The sequence below is a fragment of the Pan paniscus genome, chromosome 10 (genome assembly GCF_029289425.2).
Source record: "Pan paniscus chromosome 10, NHGRI_mPanPan1-v2.0_pri, whole genome shotgun sequence".
NCBI classification, from domain to species: Eukaryota; Metazoa; Chordata; class Mammalia; order Primates; family Hominidae; genus Pan; species Pan paniscus.
In genome coordinates, this window is record NC_073259.2 from 18,063,629 (window position 1) to 18,088,665 (window position 25,037).

General features: G+C 44.1%; 1 protein-coding gene across 1 annotated transcript in view; it reads left to right on the forward strand.

Moving 5' to 3' along the window:
- Positions 1-12,666: 12,666 nt before the first annotated feature.
- Positions 12,667-25,037, forward strand: part of CREBL2 (cAMP responsive element binding protein like 2) — a 32,865-nt gene continuing 20,494 nt past the window's right edge. The window contains exon 1 of the mRNA XM_003808846.4: positions 12,667-13,022. Coding sequence (XP_003808894.1) covers positions 13,008-13,022 — 15 coding nt within the window. The 5' untranslated portion in view covers positions 12,667-13,007. The remainder of the gene's footprint in view (positions 13,023-25,037) is intronic.

The following is a 25,037-nucleotide window of genomic DNA, read 5'->3' on the forward strand; positions in this document are numbered from 1 at the left end:
TCTTTGGCCTCAGCTCTTGACACTGCTCTCATCTCTTGAGATGCCTATGTTACACTCAAATCTAATTATTTGCAGTTCCCCCCCATTATTTCACAGAACTATGACTTTGCAAATGTTTCTTTACCTGCCTGCTTGGAAAAACATGTACTCAGTGTTTGAGACCTGGCTCAGAAATCAGCCTTTCTGTAAAGGCTTGCCCTGGTTCCTCTCTATATTTTCTGAATAACTTTATTATCACACTTAACAAACTATATTGAAGTTATTCATTTACATTCTTAAGGAAGTTTGGAAATGAAATGTAAAATAAATCCCCATTAGTGTGTAAGCTCCTTGAGGGCAGAGGCCCTATCTAGTTAATCTTTGTATTTCTAGTATATAGCACACTGCCTGCTCAACACACTTTGTAAATGAATGCATAGATAAAAGAATGAATTTGTTATACTATAGCTGAAGGATTTCTTTGTAGTTTGACATTTCTTAATATAGTGACAAATGCAGTAAAACCTGCATCTCTCCTGGATTCCATGTTATCTCTACCTCTGCCCTACAGGCACTACTCATAGCATTACAGTGAAGTTCCTGTAACAATTCATTTATTTTAAAACATACTAAATCAGCAAGCATATATCATTTATATCTTGACAGTGTACTTTAAAGCAGATGCTTCAGTTTTTCTTCCTTCACATAGCTAGCATCTCTCCAGACAAGCTTAGATAGCAACCTGTTTTCTTTGGCAAATTGATTAATGGGGACATTACTCATATGCCTGGTTGCATGACATTTCCAATAACATTGTCATTTTGTTTATGGAGTGGTGGGTAAAAATATCCAGGAATTTACTACCAGTGGAGGAACCACCTGTTTGCTGGAAACATTAAAGAGGAAAAACTGGAGAGGCAGCTCTCTTGGAGAATGCTGAAAAAGGTCTAATTCCAGCATGAGCCTGCCCCACAACAAACCACCTCCCAGGGGCACCTGTGGAAACAGGAGAACAGCCTTGCTGTGCATCTTAGCACTTTGGCTGGGGACTGAGCTGCCTTGCGGGGACCTGGCGAAACTGCAGAGGTAGCTTTTCTCATGCCTGAAGGGTAGCAAAGGGGGTTGGGGAGAGCTGCCCAGCACTGTGTCAGTGGCAAGGAGTGGATTTAGGAGTAGGAAAAAGGGAGAAAACCATGAATGAGTGGAGGGTTGGGAAGTGGCAGGGCGTGGTGGAGGCACACTGGGGAGTAGGCAGGGACCCAACTGTATGACAGAAAATTGGGCAGGTGTAATCAGCCTACACCTTCCACCTCATCTCAAAGACCTCACAGCATAGGGGGAGGAGTGGGCGACCATGAAGAGAAGTTATGATCTCGTCCTCTGGAAGCCATGGGCAGGAAGGTTACAAGCACGTATTTGGGCCTCACCTGCAGCAGCAAGAACAGAGCAGGTGAACAGGCACGTTCCATGCTGAGTGGGAAAGGGAAACACACTAAAGGCTTGAAGTTTTCCGAGACAAAACAAAGCCAACTGCGGAAACCTTTAAGAATTAGGGAAAGGATGCTCCCCCCTCCCAAGAACTTTCTGTCTTAAAAAACAAAACAACAGAAATAACAGAACACAACACAAGAACCACGTGCTAAAAGGGGAAGGGGGAAGCTGTGGCGGAGGAGCTAAGTCCAGGCTGATGACCCGGGTGCTGAACACCGCGGGAAAAGATCAAGGTTTCTTGTGCAATCCTTCCCTGCATTTGCGTCAGCCAGCACAAGGCCATCTTGAATTGGCAGCAGTCAATTCAAGAAGCTTATGTGAAAGGCAGCATTACCTAAGACAAAATGACTTTCTATCCTACTTCCGGAGAAATATCTAGAAGCCAGGGCTTCAATGTAAAGCAAATCTATAAAATTCACAATGATATGTATGTTCTCCTGGCAAAATGTGGAAGGAGGGTGTTGCTACTTTCGTGTTTTGAATCTCATTATTGAGAGGGCAGCAGGAGTGTCAGGAGAGGCCGTAGCTCTAAACTCTCAGGACTTTAAAATTCCTATGCTATGTTATAAAATAATCCCCATAACAGAATAGTTATATAAACTCCCAGTTCTAATAATACTATTTTATTGGGGAAACAAGGTGTTTGTCTAAAGAGCTAATTTTTGAAAATTAAAGGAACAAAGAGCTTAGTCATTTGTGTGAAAAATATGTATATGCCTTCACCAAGTTCCTGTAGATCACCGTGGTTATGTGTCCAAAAGTTTCCAGCAGAAGGCCCCAGAAAATGTTGGGCAGCACCAAGTCCAGAATAGGAATGAAAACAGAATATTTATTTTACTCAGTTTAAAAACAAGCCCCAAACAGGCCGGGCATGGTGGCTTACGCCTGTAATCTCAGCACTTTGGGAGGCTGAGGTAGGTGGATCACCTGAGGTCAGGAGTTCGAGACCAGCCTGGCCAAAATAGTGAAGCCCCATCTCCAAAAATACAAAAATTAGCCGGGCAAGGTGGCATGTGCCTGTAATCCCAGCTACTTGGAAGGCTGAGGCAGGAGAATTGTTTGAGCCTGGGAGGTGGAGGTTGCAGTGAGCTGAGATCGCGCCACTGCACTCCAGCCTGGGTGAGAGAGCGACACTCCATCTCCAAAACAACAACAAAAAACAAGCAAACAAACAAGCAAAACTATCATTCACTCACAAACGGAAGAGCTTGCGGAGGCAGCTTTGGTGACTGTCTCTGGAAAGGGGTGATGATGTCAGGAACTGTTCAGAAAAGGCCAGTGGAAAACTTTATGGGGGCTAGGTGTGAGGAAACATCTTTCTGGAACAGTGCCTTTCACCTTGAATAGGTAAAAGCTGAGAAATAGCATTATGTGAGTCTATAAAAACCATAAACAGTAGGCATAGAATCAGCATGGGTTTGCTTATGAAATAAGGATGAAAGAGTACTCTGAAACTTTCTTGAAATAAGCTTAGAATACATTTTTAAAGGACTATTTCATGGAGCAAGCAAAAAAAGTATCTTTCTTTTCTTTTTTTAAATAATTTTATTCTTTTTCTTTCTATTTTTAAAAATCTTATAGCCTTCAGTTTCATCTCCAAAAAAATTTTTTTTTTTTTTTAAGACAGGGTCTCACTCTGTCACCCAGGCTGTAGTGCAGTGGCATAATCTCGACTCACTAAAACCTCTGCCTTTCAGGCTCAAGCGATCATCCCACCTCAGCCTCCGGAGTAGCTGGGACTATAGGTACGTGCCACCAGGCCTGGTTAATTTTTCTATTAAAAAAAAATCTTGGCCAGGCGTGGTGGCTCACACCTGTAATCCCAGCACTTTGGGAAGCCGAGGCTGGTGGATCATGAGGTCAGGAGTTTGAGACCAGCCTGGCCAAGATGGTGAAACCCCATCTTTACTAAAAATACAAAAAAAAAAATTAGCCAAGCATAGTGGCAGGCGCCTGTAATCCCAGCCACTCGGGAGGCTGAGGCAGGAGAATCTCTTGAACCTGGGAGGCAGAGGTTGCAGTGAGTGGAACATCACGCCACTTGCACTCCAGCCTAGGTGACAGAGTGAGACTCTGCCTCAAAAAAAAAAAAAAAAAAAAGTCTTTATCGGGAGCCTGAGGCGAGAGGATCACTTGAAGGCCAGGAGGTGGAGACCAGCCTGGGCAACATGGTGAGATTCCATTACCCAACCCCCACCTCCTCTACAATTTTTTTTTTTTTTTTTTTAATGCTGGGCATATTAGCCCAGCTACTTGGGAGACTGAGGCAGGAGGATCACTGAGGAACACTGAAGCCCAAGAGTTTGAGGTTACAGTAAACTATGATTGTACCACTGCACTCCAGGCTGGACACATATATGCATAACAGAGCCAAAAGTGGCTACTAAGCAAAATTACGCTATCAAACTTTTAGGGATGGCTGAGCGCAGTGGCTCATGCCTGTAATCCCAGCACTTTGGGAGGCCAAGGCGGGTGGATAACCTGAGGTTGGGAGTTCAAGACCAGCCTGACCAACATGGAGAAACCCCGTCTCTACTAAAAATACAAAATTAGCCAGGCATGGTGACGCATGCCTGTAATCCTAGCTACTCGGGAGGATCAGGCAGAAGAATTGCTTGAACCTGGGAGGTAGAGGTTGTGTTGAGCCGAGATGCGCCATTGCACTCCAGCCTGGGCAACAAAAGCGAAACTCCGTCTCAAAAAAAAAAAAAAATATATATATATATAAAACATTAGCTACAACAACTATGCCCTCTAACAAAGAACTGTTGTTGGTGACAGAAATAGCATGTTAGGTTAGATTCTAAGTGACAACACCTCAATTCCTACAAGAGATAATATTCACACGAACATTTTTGGAAACCATTAACTGGTATTATCACTAAAAATTTTATAATTTATCACAAAATATTAGGTGCTATGTTGTTCATGTAACATTGAATTAACCAAAGAATGACATTAACTACCTTCAGATTTAAACAAATGTTTTGGAGAACAATTCTTTGTACAAGCAGAAAGATTTAAAGATAAAGCCTACGATGGAAATCTTTCTATACAGATGAAGGAAGCCTTTTAAAGTTAAAGGAGGCTGGGCGCGGTGGCTCACGCCTGTAATCCCAACATTTTGGGAGGCCAAGGGGGGCAGATCACCTGAGGTTAAGAGTTCAAGACCAGTCTGTCCAACATGGCAAAACCCTGTTTCTACTAAAAATACAGAAATTAGCTGGGCATGGTGGTGGGCGCCTGTACACTTGATCTTAGCCAAAAGGCCGAGAAGCAATAAGGGCGCCTGTAATCCCTGCTACTCGGGAGGCTGAGGCAGGAGAATCGTTTGAACCCGGGAAGTGGGGGTTGCAGTGAGCCGAGATCACACCACTGTACTCCAGCCTGGGCAACAGAGTGAGACTCTGTCTAAAAAAAAAAAAAAAAAAAAAAGTCAAAGGAATTGAAAATATGCTTTTATGCTTTAAAATATGTAGATTATATAAGTCAAAAAATAAATATGTGTGACTACTATATGATCCCAAACAGAAAAATCAGAATATCCATAGTATTATAAAGTAAGCCAAAAGAAAGAGGTATTTACATCTAGCAATAGACAGTATATAACTTAGAGTCAAGAAATGTTGGGCCAGACGCGGTGGCTCACGCCTGTAATCCCAGCACTTTGGGAGGCTGAGGTGGGTGGATCACCTGAGGTCAGGAGTTCAAGACCAACCTGGCTGGCCAACATGGCGAAACCCTGTCTCTGCTAAAAATACAAAAATTAGCCAGGTGTGGTGGCACACACCGGTAATCCCAGCTACTCAGGAGGCTGAGGCAGGAAAATCGCTTGAACCCGGGAGGCAGAGGTTGCAGTGAGCTGAGACCGTGCCACTGTACTCTAGCCTGGGGGACAGAGCAAGACTCTGTATCAAAAAAAAAAAAAAAGAAAAAGAAAAAAGAAAAGAAATGTTGTTAGCACTTAAATCCCCATAAATATTTGTGGCTTTTCGAAAATATCTTTATGGTCATAAGTAGGTTTCATAGCATTTCAATAGTAAATTTGCTTGTATTTTTTTCTTAGAAATGGGGAAGATTGAAGCAAAAAATGGAACAGTTAAGGCTATTTATGAAGTAAGAAATGGTTCCCCTGCTACTCTTGTGAAGTTTCCAGGTACCAAAAGCAAACTTCCTCCTAACGACTCAGGGTTCCAATCTTTTCTCCCTTAAAAATACAAGATCCAGAAGAGGAGCCCTGTCAGATTTCCATTCAACAAAAACGCTGGGCTTACCAACCTTACACTGGAAACAACAAGCTCAAAAGTGGACTCTGAAACTTGTTTTTTAAAAAAAGCGTTTCAAGCGATAAGTGTAACATGTGCTACAGCAAGTTTAGACATCTGCAGGTCTGATGCAGTCATCTCCTGAGGGTTTACCCAACAGACACACACAGGGCCAGGCACCTTTTCTTCTTTAGCAGCAGAAGAAAAATGTGCTCTTTATTGCCAAAAATAAACACTTTTTAAAAGACGACTTCTGTTCCTCAATAAATATCCCTTCCTTTCTATAGTGGATTTCTGGTTTTCTCCAGGCTGCCTAATTAACTGCTTTCGGTGTGTTCCTAACTGGAGACAGTGCTGAGGGGTCAGGGCCAGAGCCTTCATTAAGGAGAAATGAAATACTCCTCCTGTGTACGTAGGAGGTGCCCTTGGTCCCGCCAGCTGCTGCCACCACCACCAAACTAAATGATCAGGCTCTTGGTGGTGAAGGGGTTCATAACTGCTGCGTAAAGAAAGGAATATTAGGTTTATTGGCAGTGAGGGGACAGCCAGGGTCTAATGCTATTCCCAGAAGGTTACTCTCAAATTAGGGACACCTGGGAATTTGAAGTGTTAGTGGCCCTGGGGAAAGGACTGGAAGGATTTATAAGCCCCTTGTATGAACGCCGTGGCACTCAATCCTAACACCAGAAATCTAAGGTACAACTGAAAATTACTCCTTTTGGACAGAAAGGAACAGAAGGGAGAATTGGTTTTATTTTTTCGGGTTGGTTGTTTTTTGCTTTTTTTTGAGACGGAGTCTCGCTCTGTCGCCCAGGCTGGAGTGCAGTGGCGCAATCTCGGCTCACTGCCAGATCTGCCTCCTGGGTTCATGCCATTCTCCTGCCTCAGCCTCCCAAGTAGCTGGGACTACAGGCGGCCGTCACCACGCCCAGCTAATTTTTCGTATTTTTAGTAGAGACGGGGTTTCACCGTGTTAGCCAGGATGGTCTCCATCTCCTGACCTCGTGATCTGCCCGTCTCAGCCTCCCAAAGTGCTGGGATTACAGGGGTGAGCCACCGTGGCTGGCCGAGAATTGTTAAAGAAGGTACCTGACTATACTTTCTTAGCTCTCTCCTACCTCCCCGATCCTAACCCCCATGGGTATCCAGTGTCTACTTGCTGCTCTTCAAATGCTGAAAGCCCAACCACAGCAATCAGATCTACTCAGATCTTCCCCCTCTTATAACATCCATTCTCCAAAACCATATATTCCTCTTTTCTCCCCCATGTAAACCCTGTGTTAAATTAATATTTAGGAGCAGGTAAGAGAGAAAAAAGCATACCCATACTAAAGTGTAAATGACTAATAGGGATGCTTGGAAAGCCCTCTCTTACAAAGGGTTGCTCAGTTTTAAACAGTTGCTTATTGGCCAAATAAATACATTTTCTATTATTTCCTCAAATAAGGGCACATTTTATTCTTTCTCACTGGGTGAGGGACGTATATGGCTTAGAAACAGCAACAGTAGGCCAGGCACGGTGGCCTGTAATTCCAGCACTTTGGGAGGCCAAGGCAGGTGGATCACCTGAGGTCGGGAGTTTGAGACCAGGCTGGCCAACATGGTGAAAGCCCGTCTCTACTAAAAATACAAAAATTAGCTGGGTGTGGTGACACATGTCTGTAATCCCAGCTACTCGGGAGGCTGAGGCAGGAGAATCGCTTGAACCTGGGAGGCAGAGGTTGCAGTGAGTGGAGATCACGCCACTGCACTCCAGCCTGGGCGACAGTGAAGACTCCATCTCAAAAAAAAAAAAGAAAGAAAGAAAGAAACAACAACAGTATTTCAAGTAGAAAAGAGTAAATAGTACAGTAGCAAGAACTACTGGTGTTGCATTTGAAGGGAAGCTTTTAGTATGTTGGTGAAGGGGAAGAGGTGAGGGAAAGTTTGAGCTTGGAAGGTTTTAGTTCCTTGAGCTTCATTTTCTCTTCCTTATTTTTATGCTGATTGTGTCTCTTTTTCCTTGTCAACAGACTGCTTCAGTACTTCTTGGCTTTATTTATTTATTTTGCTCCTGCTAACAAGCTGGAGGCTGAGTTATGTGCTCAGTCTGAAAATGTTCCTTTTGACTGTTGCCTCTGAACTTTCTAACCAATACAGAGAGTAAATAGGTACTGTGCTGTATGCAAATGTAGGCATATTTGTCCGTGTAGGCCAAAGGAGGGGAGGCATATTGCAAAATGCCTTTAGAACAAAAACAAACTTTTCCAATAGAATATTTTATAGCCTTTTGAAAATAAGCTAAACTTTTAGAAAACGAAAAGTACAGAGGAAGACTTATCTATAAAATAAATTGGAAAAAACCACACACAAAACAAAACATGACTAATACTTCGACAGTGAGTTCACCTCAAGCATTTCATGAATTTCACATGACCCACCCACTTTTTCTCTGTACCTCTGAGGATTACCATATTAGCAGCAATAATACTCTTTTGTTCAAGTGCCAGATTTACATATCAACGTAGCCATGGCATTCCTGAATGTAGAATATTGTACTGCTCGCCTCGTTTGTGGTTTCTATAATAAGGTTAATTTTTGTTCCCTTACCCTCCTCACTTAATCTCATGCCACCCCCTACCTTTCTTCAATTAGTGGTTTGTTTTTTACTTTGAATAGTTTTTCTCCTTTCCTTTTTCAGTCTCTGTGTCATGATTTGAACTATCCTCAAATTCACTGTACAAACCATGCTGCATTTAAAACTTTTTATCACCCAGCCATGGATGATCAATTCTTTGAAAAGACAAGCCAAAGACAGAGAAGTTATGAATGGGCATTTCTAGGATGACTCTAGGATACCTTCTTCCCCAAGTTTAGGATGTGTTGTAAGATGGGTCAGAAGTTACCATGGTAGATTTCATGGCCATCTTTGTCTTTTTTTTTTGAGATGGAGTCTCGCTCTGTCACCCAGGCTGGAGTGCAGTAGTGCAATCTCGGCTCACTGCAAGCTCCGCCTCCTGGGTTCACGCTATTCTCCTGCCTCAGCCTCCCGAGTAGCTGGGACTACAGGGGCCTACCACCATGCCTGGCTAATTTTTTGTATTTTTAGTAGAGATGGGGTTTCACCGTGTTAGTCAGGATGGTCTTGATCTCCTGATCTCGTGATCTGCCTGCCTCGGCCTCCCAAAGTGCTGGGATTACAGGCATGAGCCACCACGCCCGGCCCATCGTTGTCTTTTTCTTGGTAGGCCTTTAAAAAAAATTATTGCTATTTCTAGATTTTATTGGAGATGGATCTAGCAAAAATTTCCAGAATTGCATCAGACATTTTTCATTTCCAATGGATGTTTGGAAAGGGTTGGACAGTTTTAAAATTTTTCAGACTCAAACATGTCAAACTGGCCAGGTGCAGTGGCTCACACCTGTAATCCCAAAACTTTGGGAGGCCAAGCTGGGCCGATCACCTGAGGTCAGGAGATTGAGACCATCCTAGCCAACATGGTGAAACCCTGTCTCTACTAAAAATACAAAAATTAGCTGGGCATGGTGGCACATGCCTATAATCCCAGCTACTTGGGAGGCTGAGGTAGGAGGATTGCTTGAACCCGGGAGGCAGAGGTTGCAGTGAGCTGAGATCATGCCACTGCACTCCAGCCTGGCAACAGAGCTAGACTCCACCTCAAAAAAGAAAAAAAAAAGTGTCAAACTAAATGGAAAGTCAGCTGGGGCCTAACAAGCTATTTTAATGAGCATTCTTTCTCTGTGATGTTCCCCAGGGGATATGAGCCCAAGAAGACCCATGTGGCCCAGGGAGTAACATGATCATCTTGGCTCTGTTTAGACACCTGTGCCCAGCAGTAAGGGGACCAGGAGGCAGACAGATAGACGAGGGCATGGAGGCATGCAGACCCATTAGGAGTGGGTGTGCACCATGCTACTTAGAAAGTTACTACAAGAAACTCCATAGCAGTGACAGAGACTTGATGCAACATAGGCCAACAGTGCCTCTATGTGGGGTGTCTGAGAGTATATGAAATGTGTTTGTGACTGTTGGGGAGGGAGTGAAGAGAGGAGAAATGTGTTTTTTAAAGGAATTGCATGCCTTGGAGGTTCCTTTTGAGAAGATGATATAGGAAAAAAAGATTGAGAACCATAAATATACAACACATCCAGGATGCTGAGAGCACATTCTTCCCCTAACCATTTAAAAAACACTTTGCTGTGTTTGCTCTTCCAATCAGTCTGATGCGCAGCTTTCCCTGCTCACCATAAGTTTTACATCCTCTTACCTTCAACTTATCACCACGTAGATATTAAACTTGATCTGTATTATTTTTTACCAGATGCTTTGTTTAGTGAATGATCTAAGTTTTCTGTATGTCACCTCCTGGATTATAAAGTCCTTGAGGATTTACACTGTACTTTTAGAAGTTAATACACCTACTAGGTGCAGTGGCTCATGCCTGTAATTCCAGCACTTTGGGAGGCCGAGGTGGGCGGATCACGAGGTCAGGAGATAGAGACCATCCTAGATAACACGGTGAAACCCAGTCTGTACTAAAAATACAAAAATTAGCTGGGCGTGGTGGTGGGCGCCTGTAGTCCCAGCTACTCGGGAGGCTGAGGCAGGAGAATGGCATGAACCTGGGAGGGAGAGGCTGTAGTGAGCCGAGATTGCACCACTGCACTCCAGCCTGGGTGACAGAGCGAAACTCTGTCTCAAAAAAAAAAAAAAAAAAGTTGCATGGGACACACTTTCCTAAAAGAGTATTTGCGGTTTATCTGAAATTCGAATGTAATTGGGTATTCTGTGTCTATATTGCTAAATCTGAGAACTCTACCTCAGTTGGATTTTACAAGGGTTGACAAAGCACTTTGTGAGTCTTTGAAAAGGTGTGAGCCAAAGGGCTCTTCAGGAGCAGCACTGACAAATATGCAATCTTTGTCAAGTTCTCAAAGGCCCGAGGTAGGCCAAAACAAAAACAACAGTAAAAACAAGCTCACTGACTTTATTAAAAGAGGACACAGCCAGTTATTTTTAAAATAACTTTATTGAGATATAATCCACTCATTTAAAGTGGTTTAACTACAGTTAAACTACAATTTAGTGGTTTTTAATATATTCACAAGGTGTGCAACCATCACCAAAATCAATTTTAGATCATTTTCTTTTCTTTTCTTTTTTTTTTTTGAGTCGGAGTTTCGCTCTTGTTGCTCAGGCTGGAGTGCAATGGCACGGTCTCAACTCACTGCAACCTCCGCCTCCTAGGTTTAAGCCATTCTCCTGCCTCAGCCTCCCACGTAGCTGGGATTACAGGTATGCTCTCCCAGGCCCGGCCAACTTTGTATTTTTAGTAGAGATGGGTTTCTCCATGTTGGTCAGGCTGGTCTCGAACTCCTGACCTCAGGTGATCAGCCCACCTCGGCCTCCCAAAGTGCTGGGATTACAGGGGTTTGAGCTACCATGCCCGGCTGAATTTTAGATCATTTTCATCACCTCAAAAAGAAACCCAGTACTCATTAACCGTCACTCTCCTTTCCAGGATCCCTCCATCCCTGCCATTCTTCAACCCTAGCCCTTGGCAACCACTAATGGATTTTTTGGTCTATTTAGATGTGCCTGTTCCAGACACTTCATTATAAATGGAATCATACAATATGTGGCCTATTGTGTCTGGCTTCTTTCACTTCACATAAAGTTTTCAAGGTTCAGACATATTGAAGTGTGTATATGCATTCATTTTTTTTCATTGCTGAATAATATTTCTTTCCTTTTTTTTTGAGACAGAGTCTTGCTCTGTTGCCCAGGCTGGAGTGCCGTGAACACAGCTCACTTCAGCCTCCAACTCCAGGGCTCAAACGAGCCTCCCACCTGGGCCTCCCGAGTGGCTAGGACTACAATCACCACCACCACACCCAACTAATTTTTAAATTTTTTGTAACACACCCAACTAATTTTAAATTTTTTTTGTAGAGACTGAATCTTACTATATGGGTCTTCTTCCTTCTTCTTTCTTCTTCCTTCTTCTCCTTCTTCTTCCTTTGTCGTTCTTCTTCCTTCTTTCATTCTTCTTCTTCTTCTTTTTTTTTTTTTTAAATACAGTGTCTGGCTCTGTCGCCCAGGCTGGAGTGCAGTGGTGCAATCTTGGCTTATTGCAGCCTCTGCCTCCCAGGCCCAAGTGATCCTCTCATGTCAGCCTCCCCAGTAACTGGGATTACAGGCATGTGCCACCACACTCGACTAATTTTTGTATTTTTTTGTAGAGACAGGTTTTGCTATGTTGCCCAGGCTGGTCTCGAACTCTTGGGCTAAAGCAATCCTCCCGCCTCGTCCTCCCAAAGTGCTGGGATTACAGGCGTGACCCACCACCCCTGGCCAGTATTTCTTAATTTGTATAGTCCACACTGGTTTATCCATTCATCCAGTAAAGGACATTTGCGTTGTTTCCACTTTTTGACTATTATGAATAATGCTGCTAGGAAAGAACATTTATATACAAGTTTTTGTGTAGTCACTCGTTTTAATTTCCCTTGGGTATGGGAGTGGCCAATATTCTGAGGAACTGCCAAATTTCTTCCCAAAGTAGCTGCACTATTTTACATTCTTAGTTTTTGTTTTTCGTTTTTTTTTTTAAATAAAGAACCTTTAGGGTTTCCTCAGCGTCCCAGAGGAGGGCCTGCTTCCGGCACCCCGCCTTCGGGGCTGCCTCCGCATAGCACCAAACTCCCGTCCCCGCCATTCCAGGCCCTGGCACTTAGGAGCGAAAACTTCAGGTCAGGCGCACTTTGGGCCTCCAGCCCAGCCCCGCCTCCTCAGCGCTAGCTAGTAGGCAAAAGGAAAACAGCTGCCCCTTAATGAGGCTATGTGGACATTGTAGTTTTTTTTCCAGTCAGTAGCGCAGAGACTGTGATAAGAAAAATCACAATTCCCAGAATGCCGCGGTGCTACGGCAGCCGAAGAGGCCATTCCGTGTGCAGCGCTCCCGCCCACTCTCCGGTCTCGGCGGCTCTCCAGAGCGTCTGTAAACACCCAGAGACTGTCATGGAGGGGGAGGAGGAGGCGGCGGCGGCGAAGGGAGGCGTTTGGGGCCGCCTCCAGGGTCCGCTCTGCCATTCCTGAACTGGTCCCTCGTCCCCGTGACTCTGGCATCAGGGAAGCGAACTGTTAGGCGAGAGGAGGAGGCAGCCAGAACCATATCCCGTTCTTCCTCGGGGCGGGGGCCGGGCCAGGCCGGCTGAGCCGGGGGAGGGCTCCGGGAGGGAGTGCCTGGCCAGGCCGGCCTGTCTGCCGCGATGGATGACAGTAAGGTAAGTCTTGTGGTTTGCACGCGCCGCCGCCTTCTTGTCGCTCAATGCTAGTCCCGCGGCTGAACCTCCGCTATGTAGTTCACGCCAACACCCAAGAGACACCTGCCTAAAACATCCCTGCGCCTCTCCAGTCCACTGCCCGATGGTACCCAGCCAGGAAATCAGGGAACACCGGGGCTGCGTTTTTCCAGGAAGGGCCCTCTCTGGAAATTTTTCACTCCCAGGGCGTTTGCTAGCTTTCCAGGTAGTGCAACCCCTAGTCCTTAACTTGCCTGTCGAGATAAGAAACTACTGTACTTTTTCTTCTTGCACTTTTTTGCTGCCTCCTCTCTCCAGTTTGGAGACTTTAGTGCACGCTGAACCAGCCTTATTCCCCTTGACGATTCCACTTCTCTCAGGCTCCCTTACTCAATGCCCCATTCATATAATCAGTTCACTCCCCCTCTGAGCTATTTCCTGTGGTTGGTTGGAACACCGCTAAGCTCCTGTTGCTATTTGGCCAGTGTGGAGTTTAACCTCCACTAGAAAGCCTTCTCTAAAAAAATACTGATTTTCCTCTTGTTAACCTTAATAGCCCATCACCATCCAATTTCCCTGTCCAAATCACTTACTTTATGATTATAAAATAATAGATAATGTTCATTATTGGTTAATCCAAATAGTTTATCTATGTATAGCCTTTTTGTCTTTATTTATTAATTGAGACGGAGTTTCGCTCTTGTCGCCCAGGCTGGAGTGCAATGGCGCGATCTCGGCTCACCACAACCTCCGCCTCCCGGGTTCAAGCGATTCTCCTGCCTCAGCCTCCCGAGCAGCTGGGATTACAGGCATGCACCACCATGCCCGGCTAATTTTGTATTTTTGGTAGAGACGGGGTTTCTCCATGTTGGTCAGGCTGGTCTCGAACTCTCAATCTCAGGTGTCCGCTCGCCTCGGCCTCCCAAAGTGCTGGGATTACAGGCGTGAGCCACCGCACCTGGCCGCCTTTCTCTCTTCACATCTACCCACATTAGTGTTGTTTAGTTTTATTTCCTGAAGATAGGGATGGGCAGGGATTTGTTTATTGATGTTTCAGGTTGTTTTGGAATTGGACTTTTTTATTTTAAGGAATCAGAATTCTAAAATTTGCCAGTTTTTAAAGTAAAAACCGTCCTTCTTTGTGCTTCTCAGCGTCTTCTGTTTCACAGTCTTTGGCAAACTCTTTACGATAGCTTTGTCCTTTGTTTGGGTGTCTTTTTTTTTCTGCTGCTGCAGTTTTTGTTTCACATATCCTCAGAGAGATTCAAAAAATTTCCAACTTCTCTGTGTTCCTTGTTTTATTCTTTCCTTCTTGTTTTTTCTTCCTCTTCATGTAGAAGGCTGTGAGGAAGTGACAGATGGAAGGGAAAGCCCAGTGCAGTACTCTGGAATTGTTACTCACCTAGAGGAACGGATTGCTTGTGAAGTAGTAAACCCCTCTTAATAGGAAGTGGTATTTCCAAGACAGAAGGGGGGCGAGTTTCAGGAAGCTATCAGCTCATAAGAGTGCTTAATATGCTCAGTACACACATTAATTCCCTTGACAAGAATCTTGCCCTTGTTTGTTTACAACAATGCAACAGAATGCGGGATAACATTGTAGACTCTTCAGTTTTACCATAGTAACATTCGTGGGGTATGATATTGGGGAAGTGGTATTTCCAAGACAGAAGGGTAGCGTTCTAAAAGTTTTCCAGAAAAATCAGCAATTTTTTTTTTTTTGCTTTGAATATTTCTTTGGGGAGGGGACATCACACTTCTTTCTTTTTTCTTTTTCTTTTTTTTTTTTTTTTTTTTGAGACGGAGTCTCCACTGTATCGCCCAGGCTGGAGTACAGTGGCACGATCTCGGCTCACTGCCGAGAATTGCTCTTGGGTTCAAGCAATTCTCCTGCCTCAGCCTCCTGAGTAGCTGGGACTACAGGCGTGTGCCACCACATCCAGCTAAATTTTTATTTTTCGTAGAGACAGGGTTTCACCATGTTGATCAGGCTGGTCTCAAACTCGAGTGACCTCAGGTGATCCGCCCACCTCGGCCTCCCAAAGTGCTAGGAATACAGGTGTGAGCCACTGCGCCTGACCAGGACATCACACTTCTACTCAATGAAGATAAACGTTTTTACACCTTTTGTCTTTTTTACCCCTATTATGCCACGAATTCATAGGGAATAAGTTCTAGTAGCTCAGGCTGTTTTCCACTGGTGGAGTAGGCTGGTGCTTCAATTGAACCCAGGTACCTTTCTTATTTAGTTTGCTTTTTTTTTTTTTTTTTTTTTTGAAATAGGGTCTTGCACTGTTGCCCAGGCTGGATGGAGTGCGTTGGTGTGATCACAACTCACTGCAGCCTCGAACTCCTGGGCTCAAAGCAACCCTCCACCTCAGCCTCCCAAGTGGCTGGGACTACAGGAATGCACATCCATTCCTAGCTAATTTTTTGCAGAGATGAGGGTCTCACTGGCTTCTTTTTCTGATCATTTTCCTTCGCATGTTTCTGGAAGCTGTCAGCTCTTAAGAGTACTTAATATGCTCAATATACACATTAATTCTCTTGGCAAGAATCTTTCCCTTTTTTGTTTACAACAATGCCAACAGAATGCTGGGTAACATTGTAGACTCTTCCAGTTTTGCCATAGTAAGATTTGTAGGGCATTAGTGTTTTTTTTTTTTTTTTTTTTTTTGAGATGGAGTCTCTCTCTGTCCCCCAGGCTGGAGTGCAGTGGCATGATCTCAGCTCACTGCAATCTCTGCCTCCTGGATTTAAGCGATTCTCCAGCCCCAGTCTCCCGAGTAGGTGTGATTACAGGCATGGGCCACCATGTCCGGCTAATTTTTTTTTTGAGACAGGGTCTTGCTCAGTCGCCCAGGCTTGATGCAGTGGCGCAGTCTTGGCTCACTGTAAACTCCGCCTCCAGGGTTCAAGTGATTCTCCTGCGTCAGCCTCCTGAGTAGCTGGGATTACAGGTGCATGCCACCACAACCGATTAATTTTTGTATTTTTCTTAGAGATAGGGTTTATTAGAGCCTGCCATGTTGGCCAGGCTGACAGGGTTTTGCCATGTTGGCCAGGCTGGTCTCGAACTCCTGGCCTCAAGTGATCCGCCCACCTCGGCCTCCCAAAGTGCTGAGATTACAGGCATGAGCACTGCACCTGGCCAACTTTTTGCATTTTTTTTTTTTTTTAACAGAGACAGGGTTTCATCATGTTGGCCAGGCTGGTCTGGAACTCCTGACCTCAGGTGATCTGTGTAAGGTATTCCCTTTTAAACAGTCCCCATTCCATTGATGTCTAAAATATCAACCTTTTTTTTTTTTTTTCTTTGAGACGGAGTCTTGCTCTGTCACCAGGTTGTAGTGCAGTGGTGCGATCTTGGCTCACTGCAACCTCTGACTCCCTGGTTCAAGCAATTCTCCTATCTCAGCCTCTGAGCGAGGATTACAGGTGTGTGCCACCATGCCCAGCTAATTTTTGTATTTTTAGTAGAGCTGGGGCTTCACTATGTTGGCCAGGATGGTCTCAGTCTCCTGACCTCGTGATCCGCCCACCTCGGCCTCCCAAAGTGCTGGGATTACAGGCATGAGCCACTGCACCCGGCTACAATATCACCTTTCTTGTAGGTTTCCATGTATGTGGCCAAAGGAACAACTCCATGTGTTCTAAAAGGCCTGGAGAACATCTGTTGGTGCCTTTTCTCTTTGCCTTTGTGTTAATCATTTTGGTGAATTACTGGAAGATGGCAGTTCCAGCCAAAAGGCAGAAATAATATTTCATAAAAGTCTTTGCTAGCTTGATCTTTCAGTGTTAATTTTGAAATTAAATGTTAACACTGTATCCATTATCTTGACGAGAAAATAATACTAATGTTATGGGTATTTAAGGATGGTAGAAGAACATACTGTTCTTTATTTTTCCTAACTTGAGATTCAGAATATATTCTTTCTGATTTTCAGTTTTTTCCTTTTCAGACCTTTGAAACATTTAACAACTTTCTGAAAGTCTTCAATAATTTCAAATAAGTCGAAGAAAAATACATAGGATTTTGGGCTACTTAGCTATAAGATCATATAAAGGTTATTTCTAAAACTAGCAATCTGGTGGGGTGAAGGAAGGTTCAAAATGTCATTGTTTAGCTTAAAAGAGTGAAGTTAAAATTTGAGGGCAAGCTATCCATGAATTACTTCCTAAAGGATACACAGGTAAGCACAGTGAATTTGATTCTCACTCTTTATTAATTCATTGTTTTTATAAGTACTTAGAAACCAGCAGCTTTAAAAACCTTAGTGAACATCAAAAAGAAAATTCATTTAAATGTCTCTGGATGGAGAGTGCCTCTGGAATACTCTACTTGCACTTTGAATACATGTTGTAGTTGTAGATGAGTAATATTTACATGTCATGTATAATACTGGACTCTCCTTCAACAGTCAGGCAGTGTGAAACTGTCCTTATGTAAGGCTTTGGCAGCTCCCAGCCCTGCGTTTTCTGTGCCCTAGTTATAATCCCACAAAATTGTACTGTCCTCCTAGTATATACAGACATAAACACAAAACACACTTTTCCCTCACATTCTGTATGAGTCACACTCTCTCATCCCATTTTCCTCAGTGTAAGGGAAGACGAGGATTGGGGTTTGGAAGTATGGTGGCTGTGCCCGTGAGAGCATAAAGGATGATAAACTGGCTGACAGCAAGACCAGGGCAACAGGAAGACAGAGTAGGCAGGAACAGCAGTTATAGAGAGGTAGTGTTTGAGTGAGTAGGTCAGGAAACATGATGATGATAATGTGAGGGCCTCCCTTTATAAAGATTTTGTATTCTGAGTTGTTTTTACCAGTGGTGATAAATGAGTTTGCTGCGAGTTCTCCACACTCTGCCATCTAGCTGGCTGGAGTGAGAGCAGGACAGATTTGAATGGGGAATAGCTTTGCCTCCCAAGTTTCTAGCAGTGTGCCTAATACAGCATAAAGTACTCATTTATAGAGATTGAATTGAATTGAATCAGGGTGACATTAAGGAGATTGCCCTGATGTACTCGGGCTTTATTAATCAGTGTGCTCCAGCTGAGCAAACCAGCCAGCACATACTTACAACGGCAAATGAGAGAAATAAAGCAAGAGACAGATTTGGCATCTCTAAAGTGGGGGTTTAGGAAAGTGTTAAGTAGCAGAGCTCAAATACTGAGTAGATCTCCTACTAGGCTAGTTGGGAAGGAAAAAATCTTGGCTAATTTATTTAACTTTTTTGAGCTTCCATTTCCTTATCTGTTAAATGTGGCCAATAGGTGAGGCCTTGGTGAAGATTAGGGTTGATACATTTAAAGCTCTAGTACGGACTCTAACACATAGTAGGCTCTCAAAACACGTTATCATTATTATATTACCTAACAGTGATTCTTTGGGCCTTACTACGGCGCAGTATGTCCCTGAGATGCTCATTTTAGTAATTCTTTTTTTTTTTTTTTTTTTTTTTTAGTATTTATTGATCATTCTTGGTTGTTTCTCGGAGAGGGGGATTTGGCAGGGTCATAGGACAATAGTGGAGGGAAGGTCAGCAGATAAACATGTGAACAAGGGTCTCTGGTTTTCCTAGGCAGAGGACCCAGCGGCCTTCCGCTGTGTTTGTGTCCCTGGGTACTTGAGATTAGGGAGTGGTGATGACTCTTTAATGAGCATGCTGCCTTCAAGCATCTGTTTAACAAAGCACATCTTGCACTGCCCTTAATCCATTTAACCCTGAGTGGACACGGCACATGTTTCAGAGAGCACGGGGTTGGGGGTAAGATTACAGATTAACAGCATCCCAAGGCAGAAGAATTTTTCTTAGTACAGAACAAAATGGAGTCTTCTATGTTTACTTCGTTCTACACAGACACAGTAACAATCTGATCTCTCTTTCTTTTCCCCACATTTCCCCCTTTTCTATTCGACAAAACCGCCATCGTCATCATGGCCCATTCTCAATGAGCTGTTGGGTACACCTCCGAGATGGGGCGGGTGCCGGGCGGAGACGCTCCTCACTTCCCAGATGGGGCGGCCGGGCGGAGGGGCTCCTCACTTCTCAGACGGGGCGGCTGGGCAGAGACGCTCCTCACCTCCCAGACGGGGTGGCGGTGGGGCAGAGACACTCCTCAGATCCCAGATGGGGTTGCGGCGGGGCAGAGGCGCTCCTCACATCCCAGACGTTGGGCAGCCGGGCAGAGATGCTCCTCACTTCCTAGACGGGATGGCGGCCGGGAAGAGGCGCTCCTCACTTCCCAGACTGGGTGGCCGGGCAGAGGGGCTCCTCACATCCCAGACGATGGGCAGCCAGGCAGAGATGCTCCTCACTTCCCAGGCGGGGTGGCGGCCGGGCAGAGGCTGCAGTCTCAGCACTTTGGGAGGCCAAGGCAGGCGGCTGGGAGGTGGAGGTTTTAGCGAGCCGAGATCACGCCACTGCACTCCAGCCTGGGCAACATTCAGCACTGAGTGAGCGAGACTCCGTCTGCAATCCCGGCACCTCAGGAGGCCCAGGCGGGCAGATCACTCACGGTCAGGAGCTGGAGACCAGTCCGGCCAACACAGCGAAACCCCGTCTCCACCAAAAAATACAAAAACCAGTCAGGCGTGGCGGCGCGCGCCTGCAATCCCAGGCACTCGGCGGGCTGAGGCAGGAGAATCAGGCAGGGAGGTTGCAGTGAGCCGAGATGGCGGCAGTACAGTCCAGCCTCGGCTGGGCATCAGAGGGAGACCTTGGAAAGTGGGAGACGGGAGAGGGAGAGGAGGGAGAGGGATCATTTTAGTAATTCTTAAGTATATGCTGTTGTATAAGATTTGTAACACCTACACTACCCTTTGCTCCAGACTATGCTCCAGATGGGACAGGGGCAGTGGGGTGGGACATAAAATGAACTTAAGCTCTGTCATTAAGTTAGATAGTGTGAGAAAGGTAGTCTCCTGAGGCCACCTCCATGTTTACCACTAGGAAAAAGTGCTTGTTTTTATGAAAATTTCTTCTTGGCCAGGTGTGGTGTCTCATGCCTGTAATCCCAGCACTTTGAGAGGCCAAGGTGGGTGGATTGAGTTCAGGAGTTCAAGATCAGCATGCGCAACATGGCGAAACCCCATCTCTTCAAAACATATAAAAAATTATCCAGGTGTGGTGGTATGCAGCTGTAATCCCAGCTACTCAGGAGGGAGGCTGAGGCACAAGAATCGCATAAGCCCGGGAGGTGGAGGTTGCTGTGAGCCGAGATCACGCCACTGCACTCCAGCCTGGGCAGTGGAGCCAGACTCTGTCTCAAAGAAAAAAGGAAAGTTTCTTCTCCCTTGACCTGCTGCATTCAATTAGAAAATAGAAATGTGTTATTTTCAGAGGCTTTGATCATAGATAAAAGGTTCTTATTTTTTATTTTATGTTGGACTTTATTGAATGAACACATGAATAAATTGAAATATCCTAAGGCGTCAAGATCCAGTTGAGGGACTGATGCAGGAGTGGGCCAGCTACTGGCTGCAGCATGCCAATGTGAGCTGCCATTTCCCTCCACACTTCTTTTCTACCTTGTGTTCTACGTGATTATCTGGAAATGAGGTTTCTTACACTTTCCTTACCCTTTTAACCCCCTCCCTCTGCCAAAGTCTTCTGATTCTTTCCAGTTCTGAGTAGTGCTGGTTCTCAAAAAAATTTTAATTTGGCAAAAAAATCTCTTTGACATTCCCTCATTTATCTTTTGGCTCCTTAACCATCCTCTGCTGCAGTTGGAGCTACCTTCCTTGGGCCGTGGCTTATAGCCCAGACATTTTCTGCTTTTCCTGTCCTCTTACTCAACATCAACACTTTTCTAGAAGACCAAGACAAAAGAGCCATGTCGTCTATTAAACAAATCTCTGACAGTAGACATTAATGTGCTTGCTTGCTTTTCTTTCCTTTTCTTTTCCTTTTTTTTTTTTGAGACGGTCTCACTCTGTCACCCAGGCTGGGCACAGTGGTGCAATCATGGTTCACTGCAGCCTCCACCTCCCTGGCTCAAGCAATCCTCCCACTTCAGCCTCTGGAATAGCTGGGATCACAGGCGCCTGCCACCATGCCTGACTAATTTAAAAATATTTTTTGTAGAGACAGCCTGTGTTGTCCAGGCTGGTTTCAGACTCCCAAGCTCAAGCAATCTGCCCGCCTCTGCCTCCCAAAGTGCTGAGATTACAGACATGAGCCACCATGCCCGGCCGCCTTCCTTTCTTGTCTAGGTTACATGCACATTTCAACTTGAGTACCTCTACAGATAATTCAGAAACCAAGGAGTAATTTAAATACCACAGAAACCAGTTGAAATCTAAGTTTAAATAACCTTAATCTAAGTTTAATCTAAGTTTAAATAACCTTATTCAGAATGTTTTGTCCTCTAAGATTTTCAGAAAAGTTTATTTATTAATTCATTCAGCATTTGTTGGACACCTGATATGTACGAGGCATTGTGCTAGGCATTGGAGTTGCAAAGATGATTAAGAGTTTGTAACTGTTCTCGGGGAACATTTTATTGGGTGAGGCAGACAAATAGAAAAGTAATTACAATACAGTGAGGTAGAAAATGAGGGCAATAGAGGCAAAGTTCTTTTGGGGCAGTAAGAGTGGGTGCTTAACTGTCAAGGAACGTCAGACATGGGTTTACAGAGTAGGAATGAATCTTTAAAGAACTGGAGTCCCCTCCAAAACAGGAAAGATGGAATATCCTGTTCTAAAGCATCTTGCACAGTAAAGTAAGTATTTTGGTACAGCTAGAGAAGGATCGACAGACTTTCTGTAAAGGGCCATGCACACCATATGGTCTCTGTTGGAATTATTCCACTCTGCCATTGTATCATGAAAGCAACCATAAGCAGAATATAATGAATGGGCATGGCTGTGTTCCAGTAAAACTGTATTTTCAAAAACTGGGCCAGGCACAGTGGCTCACGCCTGTAATCCCAGAACTTTTGGAAGCCAAGGCGGGCGGATCACCTGAGGTCAGGAGTTCGAGACCAGCCTGACTAACATGGAGAAACCCCATCTCTACTAAAAATACAAAATTAGCTGGGCATGGTGGTGCATGCCTGTAATCCCAGCTACTCGGGAGGCTGAGGCAGGAGAATTGCTTGAACCTGGGAGGCAGAGGCTGTGGTGAGCCGAGATCACACCATTGCACTCCAGCCTGGGCAACAAGAGCAAAACTCTGTCTCAAACCAAAAAAACAAAAACAAAAAACTGGCAGCAGGCTGTATTTGAGTTGCCAGCAGGGCGGTGATTTATTAACCCTGAGCTACAGCGTAAAGCACAAGTAGAGGTGTGGTCAGAGATGAGGATGAAAGATAAGCAGGGACCAAATTACAATATACCTGGTAAACAAGGCTGACAAATTTGGGTCAGTATCTTTCAGAGTGGAAGAGACCTGGTGAATCAGATTCTTTCGGGATAGGGTCTGGGAATTTAAATTTTAATAGGCTTCCCAGTTGAGTGGCTCTTATGTGTAATGAGGTTTGAAAACCAAGGCCATAAATGTTGGGGAGCCATTGAAGGGTTTTAAAGCAGAAGTGACAAAATCTGATTTGTGTTTTTGAAGAAAAATGCCAATGGCTATATGGAGAACAGATTAGGGTGAAAATGTAGGAACTGGGACAAGACCAGAGGCAGATGGTCCAATTATGAAAGAACATGGGTTTTAGCATATGACTTGAGTTCAAATCTCATTTTCACCCTTTCAAACTGTTGTGATTTTGGACAGATTATTTAATCTCTTCAGATATTACTTTCTTCAGATATGGACTGGGTGTGTTAATAAGGACCTTATTGAGTTATTGTGAGAATTAAATGTAATATATGTGTGATCCCATACCAAAATAACTTAATACATACTGAGTTCAATAAATCCTGGTCTTTTCTGAATTCTCACTGGCATGGTTAGATTGCACAGAAGAAAGGCCTGGACTGAAGACCATATTAGAGACTTTACAATGTAAGTTGCAGTTGATGCGGCGTGCATAAAATTCTGAAAAGATAAAGAGTGAAGAGAATAGAGAGCTAAAGAGAACCCTGGAAAACTCTAAAGTGATCAGAAGATTCTTGAAGAATAGGACTCAGCAAAATAAACTGAAAAGAGAGGTCAGTGACGTAAGAGAACCAGAAGACAGGGCTGTTAATGCCATCTAAGAGTGGAGAGACTTTTAAAAAGAGGACTTACCAGTTGCAGGGGATGGGGGAAGGGATAGGGGTTGAGAGAGGAGAGGCAGAAGTTAACTCTCAGGCTAGAGATGCCTACTTGATCTTTCTCCTGTCGACTAGAAAAACTGGCAGAAAGGTTAGCAGGAAGATGTGAGTAGACTTTGCTGCTTTCTGTAGATCTGGCAAATATAAAAAGAGAAGAAGCCTAACCCACAGCTGTGAAGGAAGTTACGGGAGCCTTAATATCAAATGAAAACGCCACTGCTTGTTTTTTTTCTTTAAAGTGGTAAAGAGCAGTGGCTAGCCACATTCATATTTATCTTAATTTTTCTTTAATCCGTGGGAGATAACTTTTCTCTTTATGTTTTTAAGAGAAGGACAAAACAAGCCCTCCTGTTTTCCTTTTTGGCTGAGGCTGCTGGTACTTCTTCATCTAAATACAGTAGTTCTCTTAACTTTAACAACTTGAAACTTTTATTAGTTGCCTTAATTAGAGCATCAGGATGTAAATAAGTGTAAAAAGGGTGATAAAAGAAGAGTTCTTAATTGCTTTTCGGATTTTACATCCCTGAGAGGGAGCATTTCTTTGTAATAACTTCTTTTTTTTTTTTTTTTTTGTAACAACTTCTTTAAAGTTGTTGGTGGTAGTAGTATCAGTTTAAATCACTTTCAAAATATTGCTGATTTTTCTTTTTCATTTATTCATTAAATTATCAATCTTTTAATAAATATCTCTTAAATGCCTGGCTCTGTGCCGGATACTATGGGGTTGCAAAAGAAGTAGAAAACACAGCTTCTGTGCTCGAGGAGCTCAGACTACTTGGGAAGATAGAAAAATGTGTGAGTCCACTAAAAAAAAAAATATAACAAAGCATATAAATTCAGTGTGTTATTAACTCTGTGTTCCAGAACTTTGAAGAAAAATGACTTATGGACTAAGGGTGGTGGTCAGTGAGAGCTTCAGAGAAAGAGGGCTACAGCTGATCTTAACAAAATAAAACAAGATTTTCCCTTTTGGATGGTGGGAGGATAGAGGGAAAATAGAAATGTAGGTATAGTTAGAAATGCAGGGGATGGGGTTCAGGCTGGTGGTCTCTAGGGAGACTGGCTTGAGTTGATACAGAGGGTGCCTGCTGGGGATAATGAGAGAGAGAACTGGCTTTTTGTGGGAATCCTGGATGCAGTGGGCTGAATGGTGGCCCCTAAAGAGATATGTCCATGTCTGAATCCCTGGAACCTGTGGTTATCACCTTATATGGTAAAACAATGAAATTACCTTGTATGGCAAAAGATGTGATTAAGGATTTTGAGAAGAGGAGCTTATCCTCCATTATGTGGATGGGCCGTAAATCCAGTGACAAGTGTCGTTATAAGACTAAGGTAGAGGGAGCTTTGATGGACAGATGAGGAAGCAGCGTGACCACTGAGGCAGATTGCAGTGATGTGGCTACAAGTCAAGGAATGCTGGCAGCCACCAGAAGCTGGAGAGGCAAAGAATGGATTCTTCCCCATGACCTCCAGAGGGAATGCAGCTCCACCAGACTGCCCCAGTCTGGACTTCCAGAGCCAGAGAATAAATTTCTGTTGGTTTAAGCCACCACATTTGTGGTAATTTGTTACAGCAGCCCCAAGAAATGAGTATACTGGATATGGTGACTTAGTAAGTAGTGCTGAGCCAGAGGTCTTTTCTTGAACTTGAGGGTGACATGGCCAGGGGCCATTAGAGAAAATTTATTATTTCTATAATGATCAGGTATTACTTTTTTACAGGGAAGAAAAACACCCTAAAGTTATTAAAAGAAAGGTTAATCTGGCAGCTCTTTGCAAAATG